Source organism: Enhydra lutris, unplaced genomic scaffold (assembly GCF_002288905.1).
Source record: "Enhydra lutris kenyoni isolate GAN:26980312 unplaced genomic scaffold, ASM228890v2 scaffoldscaffold1, whole genome shotgun sequence".
Classification (NCBI taxonomy): Eukaryota; Metazoa; Chordata; class Mammalia; order Carnivora; family Mustelidae; genus Enhydra; species Enhydra lutris.
The window spans coordinates 13,194,497-13,219,140 of NW_019154085.1; the positions used below are offsets into that span (position 1 = coordinate 13,194,497).

The 24,644-nt window shown below is 44.5% G+C and overlaps 1 protein-coding gene across 1 annotated transcript in view; it reads left to right on the plus strand.

The window, feature by feature from the left end:
* Nucleotides 1–24,644, plus strand: part of LOC111141157 (caspase 10) — a 31,287-nt gene continuing 6,643 nt past the window's right edge. Inside the window, exons 1-6 of the mRNA XM_022493522.1 lie at nt 1–350; nt 1,969–2,062; nt 8,445–8,580; nt 12,036–12,148; nt 20,318–20,426; nt 22,615–23,107. Coding sequence (XP_022349230.1) covers nt 4–350; nt 1,969–2,062; nt 8,445–8,580; nt 12,036–12,148; nt 20,318–20,426; nt 22,615–23,107 — 1,292 coding nt within the window. The 5' untranslated portion in view covers nt 1–3. The remainder of the gene's footprint in view (nt 351–1,968; nt 2,063–8,444; nt 8,581–12,035; nt 12,149–20,317; nt 20,427–22,614; nt 23,108–24,644) is intronic.

Genomic DNA, 24,644 nt, shown 5'->3' on the forward strand with positions numbered 1-24,644 from the left:
GCCATGGCATCTCAAGGTCGAAGTCTGAGTTTCTCTTCGGATGATTATGGTCAATCAAACTTCCGGGGGAAGCTTCTGACTATTGATTCAAAGCTGGGGAGCCAAGATGTGGAGGCCTTGAAGTTTCTCTGCCGAGACTGCATCTCCCACAAGGAGCTGGAGAAGGCCAGCTCCGCGTTAGACATCTTTGATCATCTGTTGGCAGAGGAGCAGCTGAGCGAGGAAGACTCCTTCTTCCTGGAGGAACTCCTCTACCTGATCAAGCAGAAATCGCTGCTGCGCCACCTCAACCAAACCAAGGAGCAAGTGGAAAGTTTGCTGCCCACCCGAGGGAGGGTCTCTCTGTTCAGGTGAGGAGGGCCTCTGTGATCAAGACAGTGGGTTGGGGGATGGGGAGGGTGGGGGTGTTTCCATCTAGGTAGTGTTCACTCAGGCCACTGAGCTTTGAAAGGAGGCTGGGATTATGCCCTTTTTCTTATCTCCGTCCTTGGGTGACGGTGCTTCTAAACCAGATCTCTCTGGGTCAGGTACTCTTGAGATGAGAGGTTTTCAAAGTGGGGCTTTTCACTTCTTTTTAAAAAAGATTTTATTTATTTGACAGAGAGAGCATGCGCGCAAGCATGGGAGCAGGAGGCAGAGGCAGAGGGCAGCTTCCCGCTGAGCAGGGAGCCCGATGGGGGGCTCCATCCGAGGACCCTGGGATTATGACCTGAGCTGAAGGCAGATGCTTAACTGACTGAGCCACCCAGGTGCCCCCAAAGTGGGGCTTTTCAAAGCCCAACTCTGGGCCTGGAAGCAGCTTTCTCTGGTTGGCTTCTCACTGCCAAAGGAAGCCGGCCTATGCACGGCGGGCCTTCACTTTTTTTCTTTTACCCTCCTCATTCCCAGACAGCCCTTCCTGTGAGTCACTGTGGGCACTCGAGAAGAGGGAAAGCGTGAGTTCTTGTGGCCAGATAAACAAAATGAAAAAAGATATGTCTCTGGGGTAGGGAAGGACATCATTTATGCCATGTCCTGTTTTAAATTTTCATACATTTTTGGGTGAAACCCAGAGAGGTAAAATACAGATATTTTGTATTTATATATTTTTTGTATTTTATTTGTATTTTGTATCTGTATGGGGTGACATACAGGCATCAGGTCTATCATGGGTCAGACCTTAGATAACACACTTTTATTTATTTTAAGATTTTTTACTTGTAATTGAGATATAATTGACCTATAACATTATGATAATTTTAGGTGTACATCATCATGATTTGATATATGTATGTATTGTGAAATGATCACCATAGAAAATCTGACATTTGTCACCACATTTGGTTACAAATTTTTTTTCATGAGAACTTTTAAAACCCACTCTTCAGCAACTTTCAGATATGTAACACAGTATAGTTGATTCTTGAGCCTGCCTCTACTGCTTATTGTGTTATCTTTTAAAATTTTGTTTTATTTTTAATCTTATTTTATTTTTGGGGAGAGAGAGAGAGAACGTGTATGCGCTTGCATGGGCGTGGGGGGAAGGGCGGAGGGGGAGGGTAAAGGGAGGGGGAGACAGAGAATCTTTTTTTTTTTTAGATTCTATTTATTTATTCAGAGAGAGAGAGATATCACAAGTAGGCAGGGAGGCAGGCAGAGAGAGAGGGGGAAGCAGGCTCCCCGCTGAGCAGCGACCCCGATGCGGGGCTCGATCCCAGGACCCTGAGACCATGACCTGAGCCGAAATCAAGAGTCAGAGACTTATCTGACTTCGCCACCCTGGTGCCCCCTTATTGTGTTAACCTAATGTAACAGGCCACTTAAAGGTCAGAGTTTTAGTTTTGAATCTATACAGTGGGGTTCCAAATTGTCTACTCATGGGCTGTGATCACTCCCGTGAGAGAGGATATTTGTAAAAAAGCACATGATTTACTGTACTGTCCTCTGCAAGTCTGAGGTTTTGTTTGTCTCTCTGGATGTATGTCTTAGAAAGCTGCTCTACGAACTGTCAGAAAGCATCAGCTCAGATAACTTAAAGAACATGATCTTCCTTCAGAGGGACTCGATTCCCAAAATCCAGATGGTAAGTGGGTCATAGAGAGTGGGGTATTGGGGAGCTCTGCAGTAACCCGTGTCGGGAATGTGCTGGGGTTTTCAGGAAGGGATTTTATTTGCTGCAGATGATGTCATACAGTGCTTGGGAACATTGACTTTGGTGCTGGGGGGGGCCTGGATTCTAGTCCCGGTTCTAACGCCTTGATGGGAGGTGAGTGATGGAAGCTTTCTGAGCCTCTGTTTTCTCACTTGTCATATTGCCAACAATCCCATCCTTTCCTTCTGAGACTGTTGGGAGAATTAGACAACATGATGTGGGTAAAATTTGGCACCTGGTCATCAGATAATAAGTGGTTAACTGCTGATGGCACCCACTGTGTTTTTCCATAGAGAAACGTGTGGAAATGAGGAGGTGGGAAATCATGGTGGAGTGGAAATGGGGCATTGATGATCTACATAGGGGCCCTGTGTGTTGTTGTTCTTCTTCTTTTTAGATTTTTATTAATATATTTATTTATTTGACAGAGAGATAGAGAACAGAAGTAGGCAGAGCAGCAGGCAGAGGAAGAGGGAGAAGCAGGCTCTCTACTGAGCAGGGAGCCCAGTGTGGGGCTTGATCCCAGGACCCCGGGATCTGATCATGAGCTGCCCAACCGACTGAGCCACCCAGGTGCCCTGACCCTGCGTGTTCTTTTGAGGAACTTTGCATTATCTCCCGTGTAGGGTTTTTGTGAAAATCAAATGAGACATATGTTTGAGGATGTGCTTTGTAGAGGGCTATACAGGTGTTTTGAACTAATAGTATTTTTAATAATAACATAATTACTGTCTATTAATCATATTGCTATAGGGGTCACATTTAAGAGTAAGAAAGTAGCAATAGTTCTCTCTTCCAGGCCTCAGAACTTGATATGTTTTTCTTTTGACTCTAATATCAACTTGTAACAAGCAAGTTAGTTAAGTTGGGAAAGGGGCCACTTTTCAAATTTTCCCCCATAACATCACTTTATAATTGTGCTATTCAATGGCTATGTTTATTAGGTTTTAAGTTATGTGGCATCTGATAACACCCTGAAAAACAAGTAACGTGTACGGAAGTTAGGAAACGTAGTACTAAGTGAACAGCCTCAAACCCCTCCCCCGACGCAACTTAGGAATGTGAATATCACCCACGCCCTCTCAAGCCTACCAGCCTACGTTGCCTGCATAGCCCCCTCCCCCATATCACATTCTCCTGAGATCTCCTTATATGATTGACAAGTAAATTCGGTTTGTAGAAAAATCACTGAGGAGTGGGAAGCTCTTTTATGTGGGGTAGGTCTAATGAGGACTATGTGAGTAATTCATTAAATATGTTTCCTGGTGTCCGACCTGTAGAGCTGAGGAGGTTCATTTTACTTACCTTGCTCACAGTCTTCCAGGTCTGTCTTTTTGCCTCTTCTGAGCCCTCAGGGTTTTTAGCCTCTGTGTCTTTTGATTAGTCATCGCTTGAGGCTCCTTTTTTTTTTCCCTCCCGCCAGTGGTTGGTTGTGGGTTCTGTGGGGTTGGGGACTGAGTCTTAACTCATCATTATGGGTCCAGAACCTTGTAGAATCTGTTACAAAATCATGGAAAGCATAAATGAATGGGATGATACAGTCTTCTTTTCTCTTTCTGAGAAAATGGCCTGAACCCTTTCTGTTTATATGCTTTTACGATGACTAACTGGAGAGATTAGCAGGATGAACTAAGCCACCTTGATGGGATGTGCAGAGATCCATGGCGAACATTCTTATTCTTACTTACCATTTGTCAGAATCTACTGATTTTCCCCCCTAGATAGCCCCTGAGAGGTCTGGTATATTTCTGTTTTTGTTTTTACACTTTTTCCCTTTTCCTTTTATCTTTTTGTTCTTTAAGAAAAACCCAACAAGACACTAGTATAAAAAATGACATAAAACATACAGATTAATGAATTATTATAAGTCGCATCCCTTAGAAATCATCACCCAAGTCAAGAATTTGAATTTTGCCAGTCAGTCTAGAAACCCCCCCAGTTACCCCATTCCAGTCACAACCCCTTCCCATCCGCTAGAAGAACCACTATCCTGGCTTTTATAGTAGCAACGTTCTGATGTTTCTTTATGGTTTTATCATTTACTTGTGCAACCCTAGATGTCAAGTTTAGTCTTGGACAGTTTTTTTGAGCGTTTTTTAATCTACGGGTTTAACTCTTCTCCCTCCAACCCCTTTCTTTCTTTGTCTTAACATTGATCTGTTGAAGAAGCCCAGGACAACTGGTGGGTAGGATTTCCCCCAGTCTGAGTTTTGCTGATGGCATGTGCTTGGTACAGTTCAGCTCGCTCCTCGGTCTTATGCATTTCCTGTAAACCGGCAGCTGGATTCAGAGGCCAGATGTCCCAGCATTAGATTTCCTATAGTTTGAAAAGCTCTCTGACTTATTCTGATAATAGAGCAGTCTTTCACAATTTCCCCAGTCTCTGGGTTTATAAAAATAAACGGAACCACTCCCTCTAGTTAAACCTCTCCGTGTGTCATAAACAGAAGTTCTTACTCCCCATGCCAGGTGGGGGCGGGGGTGGGGGGATGAAGAGATAGGCAGGGGTCCCTGGTGTGCTCCACACCAAGCCATGATTTTGCACTAGGAAAAACGGGGGGAGTGTATTTCTTCCTGCACTTTCTCCAAGGGTCTTAGACCTTAGCTTGCTGGCATCTGTGGTTTGTGGCCAGAAGCATTCTGACGTTTTGCCCCCTGCTATATTAGCTTTTGTCAATGAAGGCCTGTGCTCACGTAGCCAAACGATTTTTGCTTTTCTCGTTCAGCACAGCAGTAAAAGGAACAATCACTGTATTTCCCTGTGGCATAGAACTGTGAGAATAGCCCGTCAGATTCAGGAAAAGTACCCTGCTTGAGCTCCAAATGATCTCAGCTTTATTCCAGAGGAGATCTATTTCTTCATGTGAGAACTGTGGCTGAGTTATATACCTTAGAAAATCCAGGCTGATCTCTATTGGGTGTTCCTGAAGTGCAGAAAGGACAATCTCTAAGCAACGCTGAGGAGTTTTGGTACCAGGGCTTAAGAAGGCTGTGTTATCTGCTGCTGGGATTGCAAAAGATTTTGTCCCGGAAATCAATTGCTTAGCAGCTGGGTGGGGAGGGCCTGAACTTGCCTCAGTCAAAAAGGAAGGGTTCTAAATTCACACCGTCTCTCTCAAGTTAGAAAAATGACCTTTGTAGGGCGTTCTAGGATTCCTTTTGATAACTTTCCTACAAGTTTATAGGCATCTGGCTGCCTTCACCTGTTCCAGAACATGCTGGAAATCTGTTCTCTGGGTAGTAATCAAATGAACGTTGGATGTAAAGGAAACCACACCCAAATCTACGAGCTTAGCAAAGCAGCAGAACAAGAGCTTTCAGGCACTTCCTGCTAGTATTCACTGGAGTGGTGTTCTTAAAATACAAAATCCTTTTCGACTGTGTGTGTGTGTGTGTGTGTGTGTAGAAGGTGTCATTGACCAAACATCTCATAAACAGTCTTCACAGTATAAAGAACTCCCATCATTGCTTCTAGAATCCTGTCTTAGTCCCTTTTCTTCCTCCTGGTAGGATGCTGTCAAAAATAGGGTTTCTGTTTTAAGGTTCAGTAAGAGCTCCTTTGCATGTGACCTATCGCAGAACTTTGTGTGGTGGTTTCCCTCTGATCCTTTTGCCCAGCTGATCTGTTCTGGAGGAATCTTTCTGTACCCCCTTCTGTCTTCTGCTTGACTCCCGGCCAAGCAATGGGTAGTGCTAGGGCTGCAAGGGAGGACACATACTCTTCTTTGCCTTTTTGGCTCTCCTCCTTGTCTCTGGAATTTTTTTTTTTTTTAAGATTTTATTTATTTATTTGACAGAGATCACAAGTAGACAGACAGGCAGGCAGAGAGAGAGGGGGAAGCAGGCTCCCTGCTGAGCAGAGAGCCCAAAGCAGGGCTTGATCCCAGGACCCTGAGATCACGACCTGAGCTGAAGGCAGAGACTTAACCCACTCAGCCACCCAGGCGCCCCTGGAATTTCTTAAATTATAATCTGTCAGGGGCGCCTGGCTGGCTCTTTTGGTAGGGCGTGTGACTCTTGCTCTTGGGGTTGTAAGTTCAAGCCCCACATTGGGTGTAGAGACTACTTAAAAATAAAAATCTTTGAAAAAAATTTATAATCTCTCTTGAGCCCTTCCTCATCCTATGTTACTGCTCAGTCTCCCTGGTTCCCTCTACTGCCAAACTTCTTGAAAGGATAGTTTGTATATACTCTTTCTCCCCTAACTCAACTCTGGGTCATGATTCAGGACACTTCAATATGACATTAGCTTCCTTCCTAACAGAGAAACCTCTTGCTGAAGGCAACACAAAACTCCTCGTAACCAGGATTTTAGTTTCACATTCATTTCCGCATGTGGTTTATTTTGTCTTTTCTTTTCCTTTGCCAGCATGGCAAAGGAATGTCCTTTTCCGTGTTGGCAACGAAGACCTAGTCATCCTTCAAGAATCCCCTCCCATGCACGGCTTGTGCAAAGCCTGCTTTGTGCCTATATGAACTGTGAATAAATGAGTGGTATTTTCGATTCTTCCTTCATTTCATCACCCACCTCAGACTGAGTTCCACGACTCACCGAGTTCTATTTCAGAAATGTTTCTCAAACCCAGTGCTGCCTCTGTGTTTCCCAGCACACTGGCTTCGGACCAGGTCTGGATCCCCTCTTTGCCAGAGTGTTTAATCTTACTGCCAATATTTTCTCTCTAATCCTCTTCTTCCCCCAGTTTGTTTCAAGACTTCTACTCAAAAACAAATGTGTTCATATTACTATTCTTAAAAACTACTACAGCTACTCCTTGATGCATGGGGCACATGCCAAACTCCTCACATACTGTGTGTCTGTCCGTGTTTGCCTGGGCCCATACCAGCCCCTTGTTCCAGTCATGACCTCGCTCTTACTCGGGGTTTGTACTCAAGCCTCCTTCTCAATGCTCCTTAACACAGCCCCTTTTCAGCCGTTCAACGGCTCCATATGTCTGGAGACCTCTTCCCAGTTCCCACCCTGTTGATGTTCATGGACACAGTGAGATGGTGTTCAGAGGTTTACTTTTGATGACTTACTCCTTTCTGTGGGCTCTAATGTGAGTTCATTTGTATATATGTTTTCATAACCAGCTTAATATGCTGAGAAGCCCTATTCTTTGAAAAGATTGTGGTGCTTTCCACCCCAAAAGATTGTGGTGGAGTTTTCCACCCCCAATATTGAATGTAATTCAATATTAAAATAATACTAGCCAGGGGCGCCTGGGTGGCTCGGTGGGTTAAGCCGCTGCATTCGGCTCGGGTCATGATCTCAGGGTCCTGGGATCGAGTTCCCGCATCAGACTCTCTGCTCAGCAGAGAGCCTGCTTCCCCCCACCCTCTCTGCCTGCCTCTCTGTCTACTTGTGATCTCTTTCTGTCAAATAAATAAATAAAATCTTAAAAAAAAATAAAATAAAACAATACTAGCCAAAAAATAAATAAAAATAAAATAATACTAGCCAATTTGTCCTTTTTTTCCAGCAGCATTTAAGAGATTTTTTTTTTCTTTTAAAATACTGACTATTTGGGGCGCCTGGGTGACTCAGTGGGTTAAAACCTCTGCCTTCGGCTCAGGTCATGATCCCAGGGTCCTGGGATCGAGCCCTGCATCGGGCTCTCTTCTCGGCAGGGAGCCTGCTTCCCCTTCTCTCTCTCTGCCTGCCTCTCTGCCTACTTGTGATCTCTGTTTGTCAAATAAATAAAATCTTAAAAAAAAATACTGACTATTTGCCCTTAGTTTCTTTGGTGCCTCTGTTTTGTTGCCACCCTAATCTAAGTGTATCATTTACAGATGTGAGTCAGAGGCCATGTAGCCCAAGGACCAATAAGAGAGACTTTGACATCAGACTGCCGGGGTTCAAATACCAGCTCTGCCACTTATTGCACAAGTTGTTGAACCCCAGTTATCTCATCTTTAAAATGGGGATTTATACCCTGAAACAAATAATACATTATATGTTAATTAATTGAATTTAAATATTTTTAAATTCAAATATTTTAAAATATTTTAAATTATTTTCAATAAATTAAATTAACTAGGGGTTATATAGTATCTAGCCTTACCGGCTTGTTTTTGAGGTCAAGCAAGCACTGCCTGGTATGTAGTGAATTATGTATATTTGGTATTTGTTATTAATATAGATAATTTGATTGGTCATACCTCTTCCCCCCATACTATTGAACTCCTCAGGGACAAGCACCATTCCTTATTCATCATTGCAAAATCTGGTGACTAGAGGCCATGCAGGTAATCGTTACGGAATGAATGCATCATCAGAAGGCAAGTAAATGTGACTCCATTGATTCTCTTGCAGACCTCGCTAAGTTTCCTGGCATATCTGGAGAGACAAGGTCAAATAGATGAAGATAATCTGAAGTTACTGGAGGATCTCTGCGGAAGAGTTGTGCCTAACCTTGTGAGAAAGATAGAAAAATATAAAAGAGAGAAAGGTAACTAGCTTACGCTTGCTTGCTTATGCAAAACCATGGGAATTCTTTTTTTTTTTTAAAGATTTTATTTACTTATTTGAGAGAGTGAAAGCGAGAGAGATCATAGAGGGAGAGGGAGAGGCCAGCTCGCTGTTGAGCAATCCCAGGACCCTGGGATCATGACCTGAGCGGAAAGCAGATGCTTAACCAACTGAGCCACCCCGGCGACCAAGACCGTGGGAATTCTTAAACTAATTGGTCCTCTATCATGTTTGCTCATCACTCTGAACATATTCTCTTAGGAAAGCCAGAACTTTCCCCTCATCTGTTCATTCAAAACGTATTTATTAAAGGCATGCTCTGAACTAGGCACAGTTGTTGAAGTTGGAGACTTAGCAATATATATAAAGCAAAGCCCTGGCTCTCCTGGAGCTTATATTCTAGCGAAGAGAAGTAGTTTTAGATAAATGTCTTTTCCTCATCCTTACATGGGGGTGAGAGTATAGAAAATCGTTTTGAATGAAATAACAGAAAAAAACAACGCAGGATAGCACAGGGTTTAAGAATGAGGTCTGTGGAGTCAGATTGCCAGGACTCCGCTTATTAACGGGTTAGTGGATCACTTCTTAACCTTTCACTTTCCCCATCTGTAAGGTGGGGATAATAACAGTACCTACCTCATGGGTGTTTCGAGGATCAAATGAAGTAATTCCTATAAAATGCATGCCTGGCCTAGAATAAAACATGTTGCTATGAATATGTTTGTCAGAAAGTCATTAAAAACTTTCATAGTCTCAGAAATTACTATCAGAGAAGAAGAAGAATTTTATTTCCTTGTTTGTTTGTTTTTTTTTTTTTTTTTCTAAACCTGTCTTGTAAAGGCAGTATCGCTAAAGGTGATAGCAGAAGGTGGAAATAAAACCTGGTTGCCTTACTGTGTATCAATATGCTAAGTATTTGTGCTTCCTCAGGTCCTATTTCTCCACTGTTAAACAAGAGCTACAAATAAAACTGCCTGAGTATAGGGGCGCCTGGGTGGTTCAGTCAGTTAAGCATCTACCTTTGTTTCAGGTCATGATCTCTGGGTCCTGGAATCGAGCCCCGCATTGGGCTCCCTGCTCAGCCAGGGGTCTGCTTCTCACTCTCCCTCTGCTGCTCCCCCTGCTTGTTCTCTCTCTCTCTGGTAAATAAATAAAATCTTTAAAAATTGCATGAGTATATTCATGAAGCTTTTATACCACACCCATATTTTAATTCAGCGAGTCAGTCTGCTATGCAAATGTCTTTGCTTAAAAACGAAACTACTGAAAGGAACTCCTCTCTAAGAATTCTATAAATAGGGCTCCCTGCTGAGCAGCCCGCTTCTCCCACTCCCCCTGCTTGTGCACGCGCTCTCTCTCTCTCTCACTCCATCAAAAAAATAAAAAATAAAATCTTAAAAAATTAATTCTATAAATGCAAAATGAGTTGAGGAACAAAATACCCTGTTGTTAAGTTGATAAAAATCTCAAAAAATAACTGAAGCAATGAATAAATACATAATTTAAGTAAGAGTTGGAAGAATAAAAATGATTCTTCTAACCAGAGTTATCAAGTGAGAAGTAAAAAAAACGGGGAGTTGATGGTAAAAGTACATTTAGAATCCTCACTGAACACTGAATGCAGAGAGTTGTTTTTTTTCTGATCACATTGCCATTTTCGTGCAGTTAGTATCCCCCACAAAATACACAACGCAAGTGGGCAGATGATTCTTGGATCCTTGAACTCAGGAGGAGGCACTCTAGTGTTCATGTAGTAAATGCCTCAGTGGGTCTTGAGACCTGAGCTTTATATCCGAAGAATTCGGATTTTGATTTTTCTTTTCTACAACCTGCCTATTGTGTGATCTCTTTTGGGTGTCGAAAGAAAACAAACAAACAACCTTGTTATTCTTTTTTCCACTTTTCATCTTTCTTCCTTTCTACGAACAAATTTGTTTTCCTCTGCTACTATTCACACCAACACTTCTGGAACACTTCTGACATAGATGGCTAGGATTTTTCCATACCAAGACAATTCTCTAAGTCTCGGCAGACACCAGCTGGGCGTCCTGTGATTTAATCCAATTCTGACACTAACCAGAGTTTGCACAGACCTTAACTAAATTAGGTTAAGGGCTCAGTGCCCTAAGACTGCCCCCCACTTCAGACACCATTCGCAAGTTAGTAGGTCCCCAGAACATCCATGGCTTCTGTCTGATTTGGCTACAAACTGAGGGTTCCCATGACCCCCTTCTCAGGTTCAGTCATTTGCTAGAACAGCTCACGGAACTCAGGAAAACTGTATACTTATGGAATTAATTTTTTTTTAAGATTTTATTTATTTATTTGGCAGAGATCACAAGTAGGCAGAGAGGCAGGCAGAGAGAGAGGAGGAAGCAGGCTGCTCTCTGAGCAGAGAGCCTGATGCGGGACTTGATCCCAGGACCCTGAGATCATGACCTGAACCGAAGGCAGAGGCTTAACCCACTGAGCCACATAGGCGCCCCATAAATTATTTGTTTATTATTAAAAAGATTGGATTCAGCAACAGCCAGATATAAGAAATGCATAGGGCAAGGTGTGAGAGAAGGAGCATAAAGCTTCCAGTCTGGCTCCAGCTTTCCCTCCCAGCATCTCCACATACTCCCCAATCTGGAAGCTCTCCAAGCCCCTTCAGGTAGGGGTTCTTACACGGAGGCCTCATGTAGAGGCACGATTGATTAAATCATTGGCCATTATGATTAATTCAGCCTCAGCCCTGCTTGCCTTCCCAGAGGTCTGAGGGTAGGGTCGAAAGTTCCAACTCTCTGACCACTGTTCATTCCTCTGGCACCCCGCCTGTCCCCCTCCAGAGGCTACCCAGGAGCCCCAGTCATCTCCTTAGCCTCTTATTAGCAAGAGACACTTAGCACTTCAGAGATTCCAAGAGTTTTAAGAGCTCTGTGCCAGGAAAAAGAGGCCAGAGATCAAACATATGTTTATTACTATATCCTAGATATCAAGTAATATTTCAGTATTGACTTTAGTATAGTCCTAAGAGCTTGGCCTTAATTCTTCCATTGAGGATGAAGGACTAAAGAACTGAAAAGATTGGGGCGCCTAGGTGGCTCAGTGGGTTAAAGCCTCTGCCTTAGCTCAGGTCATGATCCCTGGGTCCTGGGATCGAGCCCCGCATCCGGCTGTCTGCTCAGCAGGGAGCCTGCTTCCTCCTCTCTCTCTGCCTGCCTCTCTGCCTACTTGTGATCTCTCTGTCAAATAAATAAATAAAATAAAACATACAATACATAAATAAAATAAAATAAAAATTAAAAGATAAAAATAATGTATCATAATTACAGTAAGATTAAATTAAATCTTCAGGTCCCTATAAAATAATTTCTGTTGCTGCTTGGTTATCTTGGATTGCTCCTAGTCAGGTGTTAAATTTTGTCTTACTATCTGTGGTTCTGTTTGCAGCCTCCCAGGCTCCTCCCACACGTGTGGTAGACAAGGAACCTGCGTCATTGCCCCAAGGAGAGGAAGAAACGTTGCCCTGTTATGATGTGGATCCGTTGTTAGAAGCCTTATCGGTAGGTTCATTGGTGTCTGGTCAGCGTTAACCACCAACTCTTCTCTCCACCCTCCACACCCCCCCCAAAAAAGAGAGAGAGACAGACCCTGATGTGTACTGTTTGATGTAAATGTTCCCACCACGGCTGATTCCATGTTACTCACATGACATCAATTCGATGCCAGAATTTCTGAAAATCTGACAGTGGCTTTCGCTAGCTTGTTTGAATGGACTCCAGGACACCACCAGATTGTTGTGAAATGGTTCTGTTCTTATCTGTGCCACTCGATCAAGGCCAGCGTCCTGAACTTATAGCCTGTGTGATCCCCGCTCAGCCCATGCTTTTTTAATAATCAGTGGTCACGGTTTTAAAATTCTTAATCGTTTGAATAAGGGGCCTCACATTTTATCTTGCACGGGGCTCCACAAATTACGTAGTCTGTCCTTTCCAGAGGCCAAGATTCAGGTTCCTGTAGTGCCCAGCAGTAGAAGGGTGAGTACAGGGGAAACAAGGCGAGATTTGCAGTCTGTTTCTTAACAACGTGATCATGATCCTTGAGAGACACATATGACGGTCTTCCCTGGGATTTACATTTCTTCCCAGCAGTTTTGGGCAGTTTTCTTTTGCTAACATCAGTTAGCCTCAAGGAAATTATCTTGGCCTTCAAATTTTTTTGTTGTTTTTAATTGTGGTAAAAGACAACATAAAATTTACCATCGTCATTATTTTTAAATGTGCAATTCAATATTGTTAAGTACATTTATGTTGTTGTATGACCAATATCCAGAACTCTGTCTTGCAAAATTGAACCGCTATCTCTATTAAACAATAACTTCCATTCCTCCCCCTCCCCAGCCCCTGGCGAACAACCTTCAACTTTATATCTCTCTAAATTTGGCTACTCTGTGTTTACCTCGTAGAAGTGAATTCATACAGTATTTGTCTTTTTGTGACTGGCATATTTCACTTCCTATAATGTCCTCATTATAGTTCATCCATGTCAGAATTTTCTTCCTTTTTAAGGCAGACTCATATTTCATTGTGTGTCTGTGCTGTGTTTTGTTCATCCCTTCATCCTTCGGTGAACACGCGGGTTGCTTCCATCTTTTGGCTCTTGTGAATAATGCTGCTGTGGACATGGGTGTGCACATAATCTCTTCGAGATCGTGCTCTGTTCTCGTGTGTACATACCTAGAAGTGGAATTGCTGGATTATATGGTAATTCTCTATATCATTTTAAAAAAAGATTTTATATGTTTATTTGTTTATTTTATTTTTTAAATAAATTTTTAAATAATTTTTAAATAAAATTTTTAAATAATTTTTAAATAAAATTTTTAAACATATTTTATATGTTTATTTGCCAGAGAGAGAGAGAGAGACGGTGAGAGAGGGAACACAAGCAGGGGAAGCTGGAGGGGGAGAAGCAGGCTTCCTGCCGAGCAGGGAGCCCGATGTGGGGCTGGATCCCAGGACCCCGGGATCATGACCTGAGCCGGAGGCAGACACCTAACGATGGAGCCACCCAGGGACCCCTCTATTTGAGTTTTTGAGGAACCGCCATACTGTTTCTCACAGCAGCAGCATTATTTTCCATTTCTGCCAGTAATGCATAAGAATTCCAGTTTCTCCACATCCTTGCCAACACTTGCTCTCTTCTTTTTTTAATGGTAGCCATCCTCGCGGGTGTGAGATGGTGTCTCACGGTAGTTTTCATTTGCATTTCCTTAATGATTAGTGATGTTGAACGGCTTTACGTGTGCTTGGTGACCATTTGTATTATCTTTCTTGGAGAAATGTGTGTTGAAGCTCTTTGCCAATTTTTTAATTGGGTGGTTTGTGGAAGTTTTCTTTTTTATTCTTTTTTTTTTTTAAGATTTTATTTATTTATTTGACAGACAGAGATCACAAGTGGGCAGAGAGGCAGGCAGAGAGAGAGGAGGAAGCAGGCTCCCCGCTAAGCAGAGAGCCTGATGCGGGGCTCCATCTCAGGACCCTGGGATCATGACCTGAGCTGAAGGCAGAGGCTCTAACCCACTGAGCCACCCAGGCGCCCCTTTTTTATTCTTTAAAAAATTCTTTGATAGCCCCTTTACGTCTTCCATGATTTCATATTTTTACATTGACCATTTTTAACCTTTAAATTTGGAAATATTTTTAATCTTATGGAAACGTTGAAAGAATGTGACTAAGGACACTATGTATACAGTTTTACCAGATTCGCCTACGTGTTGTTGATTTTTACCCCATGTGCCTTAACCTTTGTGCGCTTTCTCTTTCTCTGTCATCTATTTATGTAAACACATAATTTTTTTCTGAACTTTTTGAGTAACTTGCCCACATCATGGCTTTTTACTGCTGAATACTTTACGGCGTTATTTCCTAAGAATAAGGATATTTTTGTACAAAACTATAGTATAGTTCTTGATGCCAGGAAAGTTTACTTAATACACAATACTTTCGTCACGTTCAGGTGCCATGTTCCAATTTTGTCTGTTATCCAGTAATATCCTTTGTAGCTTTTTTCCCCTCTAGTATGTAATTCATCTGGGATCATTATGGTATTATCATGTCTCTGTAGTCTCCCTTAATCTTAAACATTTCTATAATTTTTCTTTATGACATTAACATTTTTGTCTTTTTTTTTTTAATTTTGTTTATTTGACAGATAGAAATCACAAGTAGGCAGAGAGGCAGTCAGAGAGAGGAGGAAGCAGACTCCCCGCGGAGCAGAGAGCTGATGCGGGGCTCGATCCCAGGACCTTGAGATCATGACCTGAGCTGAAGGCAGAGGCCTTAACCCGCTGAGCCACCCAGGCGCCCCGACATTAACATTTTTGAAGAATACAGTCACCCCCACTACCATCTTTTATTTAAAAAAAATGGAATTTTCCTCATTTTTGGTGTGTGGTTTGCCCATGATTCGTTTCAAGCTATATATTCTCCCCAGGATATTACCTAAATGATGCACACGTCACATCTGGAGGCAGTGGTGTCCATCTACGCCTCCCCCCCAATCTGTGATGCTAATTTTGATTATTTGATCAAGAAGTTGTCTGATTTCTTCTCTGTACAGTTAGTTTTTTATAGCTACTAATTTTCCCTTGCAACTAATAAGCAAGTGGAGGGGAGACATTTGAGACCATACAAATATCCCCCCTCAGCATTAGGAATTTCTGCTAGAATGGGGCACCTGGGTGGCTCAGTGGGTTAAGCCTCTGCCTTCAGCTGGGGTCATGATCTCAGGGTCCTGGGATCGAGCCCCGCATCAGGCTCTCTGCTCAGTGGGGAGCCTACTGGCCCACCCCTGCCTGCCTTTCTGCCTTCTTGTGATCTCTGTGGAATAAATAAAATCTTTTAAAAAAAAAAAATTCTGCTAGATTGAGTATCCATTGGTGATTCTGGTGTGAGTCAATATTTACCTTGCTGGTTGCAAAGCAATGATTTTCAAATTCCAGTATTTTCTCCACGTTTATAAGAGCCCTCCTTTCTCCCCCAGAAGTTTTTATTCTGCTCACTAAATTTAATCCTTCTTCGCACCTACTTTTTCAACTAGTTTTGTGTATGCTCAGATACTTTTGTGAGTGTAGAAAACACACATACACACGCACGCGCAGGACTTTGCTGTTTGCCTTAGAGATTCAGTCGTTTGTAAGGGTTTGGCTCAACCTTGGTATCTGAAATGTAGCTGTTTTGCTGACCTTGGAATCTGGCGTTGGCATGATGAAGGGGGCTAGCCGACGTGGAGCTGGGAGTGTTGGAGGTGCTGGGAGAGGCAGCACCTCACATTACATACCTTTTCCTTGACTCTCGGGATTGAAAGGTGTCTTAAAAAATATCTAGGCAATCCTGCCCCTGGATAAAATGGAACTTGGTGAATCAGACCAAGTTTCATTTGCACCTGGCCGGTTTTCTTATGTAAAAGAGCACTGCCAACCATTGCATTTAATGAGGGCATCACATCCCCTAATCAATGAATTTAACATTAAAAACCAAATCAGTGTATTTCAATAACATCCCCTAATTAATGACTTGAACATTAAAAAACCAAATCACTATTTTTGGGTGTGGCATAGGATCTTCTTGGGGAGGCACATCTCTCTGTTGAGACCTAACAACAGCTTCCTTTTAAGGCTTTATTGGACCCTTATTATTTGTAAACAGTGGAAAGAAGCGTGCATGCGGCCAGGCCACAGGTCACTCCTTCCTCTCTGACACGGAGATTTGGGGCTGTCAGCAGAAGGGGCGACGTTGTCAGAGAAATTAGCCAGGCAGCCCTTAAAGCTCGTCCTGTTCCCTGTTCTGGCCGATGTTGTGAGCACAAGGCAGGAGACAAATCAAGAAAACCTGGGGCAGAACCTGGGGAGGCATCTGTGTTGCCCCGAATCCCAGAAAATCCATTCAGGGCTTTCGCAACCAAGTGGGCAAGCCCAGTAAGCAGCCTGTTTGGCCCCGGATGTGGCCGAGAGAAACTCCCGCATTTTGCAGGAAGGAAAACGCGGCTTCGGGAAAGAATGGCCGGACGTGTTTTGGAAAGTGAAACTGAGTTTTTTTGCAGTTTTGTTCCTCAGAGTCGGGGGATTCTGGTATTGTGCAGTCTGGGAGGGAGACGTGCAGCTCTCCGGTCTGGCTTGAAGCTAAATTCCCCTCTTGGAGCCAGAAGCCCGGAGGGCTCCAGGAGGGAGGCAGCCCGAGAGACTTGGGGGTGACTTGCCGGTCACCTCAGACAGTCTCCTAGGGCTGCCCACCACACGGCCAGTGACAACGTTGGCCCCTCCCCAGAGCACCTGTGGGGTTTCTGTTGCAGGCTGAGGGCAAGGGGCTTGGGGTGGAGCAAGTGGGGAAGATCCCACACCAACGCTGAGGGCCCTCAGTGATGTTTCCATTTTGTATCTAATGGTCGATTTTTTGGAAAGATTTTATTTATTTATTTGACAGAGAGAGAGATTACGAGTAGGTAGAGAGGCAGGCGGTGAGGGGCAGGAAGCAGGCTCCCCGCTGAGCAGAGACACCGACGCAGGGCTTGATCCCAGGACCCTGAGATCACGACCTGAGCTGAAGGCAGAGGCTTAACACTGAGCCAGATTGAGAATGTTACAGAAGACTTAGGGCAAAACTGTCAGGAGCCTAAACTCACAGGAGGCTACATTCCATTCCTGCCCCCCTTCCTCTCCCCCAGATTGCCTTTTTTTTTTTTTTTTTTTTTATTTCTTTTACTGTTACTTCTGGAAAAAAAAAAAAACCCAACCGTGTCTCCCCTTCCTTAGCCCATGAAAATACTATTCCTCACTTCACTTCCTTCATGTCACGGTATCTTGTGGAGAAGTGTGCAGTGTCTTCTCCGTCCTGCTCCGCTGTGCGGATGGACCACAGCTCTTTCCTGCACTTTCTACTGCTGGACATTCGGCTTCTCTCTAGTCTTTAGTTGTTCCAAATACTGCAGTGAATAAATATCCTTGTGCATGTGCCGTACATCGTATTTTGGGCACTGTCTTTGTGAACCCCCTCCTTTGAAAGCAAGAGCATCGACTCTCTTTTTGTCACCTGCTGCTGACCTTTTCTGGGACTGGGGATAAAGTATCCTTCCTTCTCTGCATCGAGTCCGGCTTTTCTGCCTTCGTCCTAGCTGTGGATTTCCTGTGTTTCATTCATTTCCTGTTTTCCTGAACAGAAGGGTTCCCGGCAAGATCAGCCTTCAAGGAGTAGTGGTAGGTGTTTCTAATACACTTCACATAAGTTGGATCAGAATGGCAGGAGTAGAAGCATCCGACATATACCAAGCAGTGTGAGGTGACTTGGGAGAGAGTTAACAAATGAGTCGAGGAATCATTTCTTAAGTCAATTCAGGCACAGAGGATACCAGGCTTTTCTGCGGAGGATGGAGGGGCTGGGTGGTTCTGGGTCTGAGACCTTGCACAATAACATCTGGGGAATGCAGGCAGTTGCTCTCCCCCCGGCCCTTCAGAATGAACTCACCCTCTGGAACGAGGGATGGAAAACCCTACTAGGGCTGAGACCCACAGGCCCGCATGACAGAGCCGGATGCTGACTCCGTGGAAACATCTGGCGTGTGGCTCCAGATGCTGCTTTGTGTTTTTCAGAGGGAGAGAGGTCCTTGTTATGTTTAGTGCCTTGAATCCTTGCCCAAAAACCGTGATCTCAGGGAAGATATTCCAGAATCGGCTACAGGGCTGAATGGCTTATGAACAGGTTTTTGGTGTAGTCTCTCTGTGAGATGTACTGATTATCAGAGGCCATTCTTTATTTTGTTTTATTTTTTTCTGGAAATGTAAACTTCAGAGTCCAAACCCTTGGCTTTCCTAGGAATCTCTGCTTTCCGCCTCAGCAGGAGATTGCATGATATAGTCTCGATGGGAGTTACCATTACTGAGAACTTGTCATGTGCCAGCCCTGATCTAAGAACTTTCTAGCGCTTACCTCATTGAATCCTTCAGTCACCTGGAGATAGGTACCATGGTTATTATCGCTTAATGATGAGGAAGTGGGGACTCAAGAGGTCTAGTACTTTCCTCAAAGGTCGTACAACTAGAAAGGACTGAAGCTGGGGTCTAAACCCAGCAGTCCGACTCCAAGGCTTCCCCCTTTGAAGACCCAGCTCTCCCTCTGTCTAGCTCCAGGAGGTCAGACAATGGCTTCCCTTCTCTGAAAAGTGAAAGTTTCTTTCAGTTTTGCAATTCTGTGGTTTGGAAGTTGGGACATCCCTGGAGCATTACCTTCTCCTAATGTGAGGAGGAGTTCACAGGTGCTCTGTACAACCACGGGTTGGCTCCCTTCTGGTGTGTTCTATGGTCCGGGGAAACGGAATTCATGCAGCCTGAGCTGTGCGCCCAGGACTGACCCTCAACTGTAGTTAATAATTAACCCTGGCCCCAGAGGATGGGGCAGAGCTTGCTAGATTCTACTCAAAGCTTGCAGGGTGTGGGGGAAGAAAAGCTTCAAGTTTCATTTTCCTGTAGTGTCATGTGACAGCCCGTCACTGGCCTCATCTCTTGGGTGGATTCTTATTTAGAGGAACCAAGGAGGTTGCAGGAACACTTCAGAACAGTGCAATGCTTAGCCAGGGCCCAAGATGTGACTCTTTTAATCCCTGGGCTGTGGACTGATTTTCGACCTGTCCAGACTGGGTCTCTGCACTTCCCTTGTCTCCCCTCTTTCTGAACTTCTTGGTGTTCGAGCAGCTTCTCGGTGTCCATGCTGTCCCCCACCCAGACTTTTGGCTGGAAACACTTAAGTGGATTCATGGGATCTCGACTCCCAGCCCATCCTCTGTCAGGAAATCTAAATGTTTGGGGACAGATATTTGAAGGGTCTGAGAACTTCCCTTTCCAGGCAACAGAGCAACCTGGTCTCCACGGAGATGTTGGGAACATCTGCCAGCGCTCTCCCTTCTGAAACAGAGGTTTTAGAGGGTTTCTTCAGGTCTCTGCCCGAGGGTCCATCCCTTAATGACTCTGAGGGCTCAGGGCTGTTCCTGTCACTGTTCTTCCTCTCTCTGTGAGTTCACCTTTGGCCGCGGAGGCAGTGCTGTCACCATCACAGCCCCATAGAGCCTTTGAATTATTTCCGGGTAGAGTTTTCTTTTCTGTTGACTGAAGCGGATTCTTTTCTGCTTCGATCAAAGACATGCCATGTTTTTAGGAGATCATGTTAGCCACACAGAGCCCCCCCCCCACCGAAGCCCGCTCGGCTTATTTGTCGTCACAGGCTGTTAACCAGACGGCCTTCGAACATAATGCATGTATTTCCAGCTTCTCACTGTGATCTCTCCCTTTTCAGAGGAGTCAGAATACTCCAGGATCTTACCAGCGGACAAGCGATAAGCATCTGATAGATTTGTTATCTCCTTAGATCCTTACTTATCGTTCTTCACTTGGCTGATCCGGAAAGGAAGATGTTTTGCACAAGCTCTTGATTTGCCAAAGTTAAAACACATATTCTGTTATTTGACGCTGCTAGTTGACAGTCTGGAGTCAAACCAAATGAAGTCTGAATTTTAATCAGTACCTGGCATTCTACCTTAGACTTACGTGATTAATTCCAGGCCAGGATCAGAACCCTGGAGAGTGCTCAGCCTTTGGTACTGATAGTTGGCGTGGTTGGTTAGAAACAAGGAACCCTTAAAATGCGGATTTCCTAATAAGCGGTTCTGTCTCTTCTTCTTTCAAGGAGGCAGGTGTGTACAGGATGAATCGGAAACACAGAGGCCACTGTGTGGTTGTCAATAACTACACGTTTACCTCAATGGACGACAGACCAGGGACTGATAAAGATGCTGGTAAGAACATCTGGAATAGTATATCAAATGCAAGTTGGGGATCTTACAATCACTTTTTTATTTTCACGTTTTCATTCTGTACTTTTAATCTTCCATTTAAATGTAAGGATGATATTATAAATATTGTAAATGTCTCTGGCCTCTTGTATGTCCCTGGTGCCATAGTTCACCTGGGCTGCACTAACGAAATACCATAAATGAGATGGCTTATAAACAACGAACATTTATTTCTAACAGTTCTGGAGGCTGGGAAGTCCAAGATCAAGGCTCTGACATTTTGATGCCCGGTGAGAGCCTGCTTCCTAGATGGCAGTCTTTGTGCTGCAACCTCACTTGGCAAGAAGGGGTGAGAGAGCTTTCTGGAGTCTCCCTGTGGGCTCTACCTTCACAACCTCATCACCTCCCAAAGGCCCCGCTTCCTCATCCCCTAACGTTGGCGGTTGGGATTTGAACCTATGAATTTTGGGGGGGACACAAACTTTTTGTAATTTAAATCTTAGGTAATTAACATACAGTGCAGTATTGGTTTCTGGAATAGAATTTAGTGGTTCATCACTTACATACAACACCTGGTGCTCAGGGGCACCTGAGTGGCTCAGTTGGTTAAGCAACTGCCTTCGGCTCAGGTCGTGATCTCGGGGTCCCAGGACCGAGTCCCGAATCAGGCTCCCAGCTCAGCAGGGAGTCTGCTTCTCCCTCTGAGCCTCTCCCCTCTCATGTTCTCTCACTCAAATAAATAAATGAATAAAATCTTTAAAAACAAAACCAAAAAACCCCACCCAGTGCTCATCATAACAAATGCCCTCCCATCTCCCATCTACCCATCCCCCGCCCACCTCCTTCTGCCTACCCTCAGTTTATTCTCTAGTGTTAAGAGTCTCTTATGGCTTGTTTCCCTCTCTCCTTTTTTTCTTTTCTCCCTTCCCTTACGTTCATTTGTTTTCTTTCTTAAATTCCACCTATGAGTGAGATCATATGGCATTTATCTTTCTCTGACTGTCTTCACTTAGCATCATACCCTCTAGCTCCATCTGTGTTGTTGCAAATGGCAAGATCTCATTCTTTTTGATGGCTGAGTAATATTCCATTGCGTGTATATATGTGCGTGTGCACGTGCGCGCGCGCGCACACACACACACACACACACACACACACACACCACAACTTTGTTATCCATTCTTCAGTTGATGGACATTGGGATTCTCTCTATAGTTTGGCTATAGTTGATAACGCTGCTATGAACATTGGGGTACATGTATCTCTTTGAATCTGTATTTTTGTCTGCTTTGGGTAAATACCCAGTAGTGCAGTTGCTGGATCATAGGGTGGTCCTTATTTATTTATTTATTTGAGAGAGCGAGAGCGCAGGAGAGAGTAGGAGCAGGGGGAGGGGTAGAGAGAGAAGCAGACTCTCTGCTGAGCAGAGAATCCAATGTGGGACTCTGATTCCAGGACCCTGGGATCAAGACCTGAGCTGAAGGCAGATGCTTAACTGACTGAGACCCCCCAGGCGACCCAGAGTAGTTCTATTTCTAACATTTTGAGGGACCTCTGTGCTGTTCTGCAGAGTGGCTGCCCCAGTTTGCACCCTCACCAACAGGGTAGGAGGGCTCCCCGTTCTCCGCATCCTTGCCAGCACGTCTTTTTCTTGTGTTTTAGCCATTTTGACAGGTGCGAGATTGTATCTCAGTGTGGTTTCAATTTCTATTTCCCTGATGCTGAGCGATGTTGAGCATCTTTTCATGGGCTACAAACATCTGGACCATAGCAGGGGTGTCACCAACCTGCTGAAAGACAGACAAGAGTCCCTGACCATGTAGGACTCCATGGCTGGGGGGAAAGCATGGTGCGTCTGCTGGAGAAAACCTGTTTGAGCCCTGGCTCCTCCACGAACCCATTGGTGACTGTGGGAAAGTCCCGGGCCTTGGCTTCCTTATCTGGGACATAGGGTGAAACCTGTGCTTCTGCTTACTTTCGGGACCATTGCAGTAGCCCCGTGGGTACTATAAAGAGGCAGGTGGTAAGCTGTAAAATTTTACTGTTATGAAAACAAAAAACTCCAAGCTTCAGGCTCTTTGCTGTGCAATTTTATAAAACTACCCGCATTGTTTCGTCCCTTCGTTTTATTTCATTCCACTCGATTTCATTTCATTTTATCATTTCCTCTTTCTCTCCTCTTTTTTTACAGAGCACTTGAAGCATGTGTTTGAGTGGCTTGGGTTCAGCGTATGTGTATATGACAACGTGACCAAAGGACGTCTGGATGAGGTTCTGTGGGAATACGAGTGTCATCCAGACCATGCTGACGGAGACTGCTTCGTGTTCTGTGTTCTGAGCCATGGGAAGTACGGAGCTGTCTACTCTTCGGATGAGATCCTCGTTCCCATTCAGGAGATCACGTCTCACTTCACAGCCCAGAAATGTCCTGGTCTGGCTCATAAGCCCAAACTCTTTTTCATCCAGGCTTGCCAGGGGAAGAAGATGCAGCCTCCTGTATTCATTGAAGCAGATGCTGTAAATCCTGAGCCTGTGGCCCCTTCCCTTCAGAGGAGTATTCCCGATGAGGCGGATTTTCTTCTCGGCATGGCCACTGTCCCTGGCTACCTAGCCGTTCGGCATGTGGAGAACGGCAGCTGGTATATCCAGTCTCTGTGTAATCATCTGAAGAGCTTGGTCCCAAGGTGAGAGTTTTGAGTTGTTCCATCCACCTCCCTCTTTATCTGTCCATCCGTCTGTCTATTCACACACTCACCCACGCACCCATCTGTCTCTCCATCCATTGATCCACTCATCATCCATCATCCATTCATCCATCCGTCCATCCATTCATCCATCCGTCCATCCATTCATCCATCCGTCCATCCATTCATCCATCCGTCCATCCAAACATCTGTCCATCCAACAAACCTGTATTGAGCACCAGCATATCACTGGAAAGGAAGATACAGAATTTAAAAAAAACAAAAAACAAAAAATACAGTCCCTGCCCTCAAGTAGCTCACAGTCTAGAGGGATAGAAAGAATACATGGGGGGAAGAGCCTTCCCTGTGGCCAACGCACATTGTAAAGCATAGGTGTTACCGGGACACACAGAACTAGGACCTCACCCAGATTTGAAGGATCAGGGAAAGCTTCTAGAGATGACAGGTACATAACTGGGACGAGAGGCATGCTGGGCAGAGGGAACAGTATGAGTAAAAGTAGGAGGGTCTTTAATTTGTTCGTTTGTGAGTGACTCATGTCTACTGAGTGCCTCTGTGTTGCCTTCTGCATTATAATACCTCTGACAGCTTTCCTTCTGGGTCTGCCCCGTGCTCCCTACCTGCTACTCTGGAAATGGACCTTCACCGTGGTTTAGCACCTGGACCCTATTCTCTCCCTCTATAGCACTTGGCAGCTTAAGCAGTCCCTGGAAGCTGCTTTCTCGCAGCATGCCACACATCCCGGCCTCGTGTGGCCCTTGGAGCTCAGACTCAGTGTGCCTAGTCCTGCGTTGATCTGCTCAGCCCTCTCCAGCAGCCTCCTGCTCCTGGATCCCCATTTCTAGGAATGGTCACCATGCTCTTCTGGGAATTCGGAACTGGAAACTCAGAATTGGAATCTTGACTCACCTTTAGTTTTTCCTTCTTCTTTGCTATTCCCTCCATCACCCCCCGTAGTCACCAAAGACCAATGTCCTGTGACTTCAGGGACAGGGTAGTATTTATCAAGGTCTTACTATATGCCTACTATACTGGGTACTTAGCTAGGAGCTTGGGGTACGGTTATGAACCAGGGAGACAGACTCTCTTCATGGAGCTTACTGTCCGGTGAGAGGAAGAGAGATAACGAAAACGTAAGTGAGGGAGGGGCACCTGGGTGGCTCAGTGGGTTAAGCAACCGACTCTTGGTCTCAGCTCAGGTTGTGATTTCAGGGTCACGGGATTGAGCCCCGTGCTGGGCTCTGTGCTGAGTGGGGAGTCTGCTTCAGACTCTCTCTCCCTCTGCCCCTTCCTCTCTTTTCTCTCTCAAATAAATAAAAAAAAAAATCTTTAAAAAAAATGGAAGGTCAACAGACGAATGGATAAAGAAGATGTGGTATATATACACAATGGAATACTATGCAGCCATCAAAAGAAATGAAATCTTGCCATTTGCGACGACGTGGATGGAACTAGAGGGTATCATGCTTAGTGAAATAAGTCAATCGGAGAAAGACAACTATCATATGATCTCCCT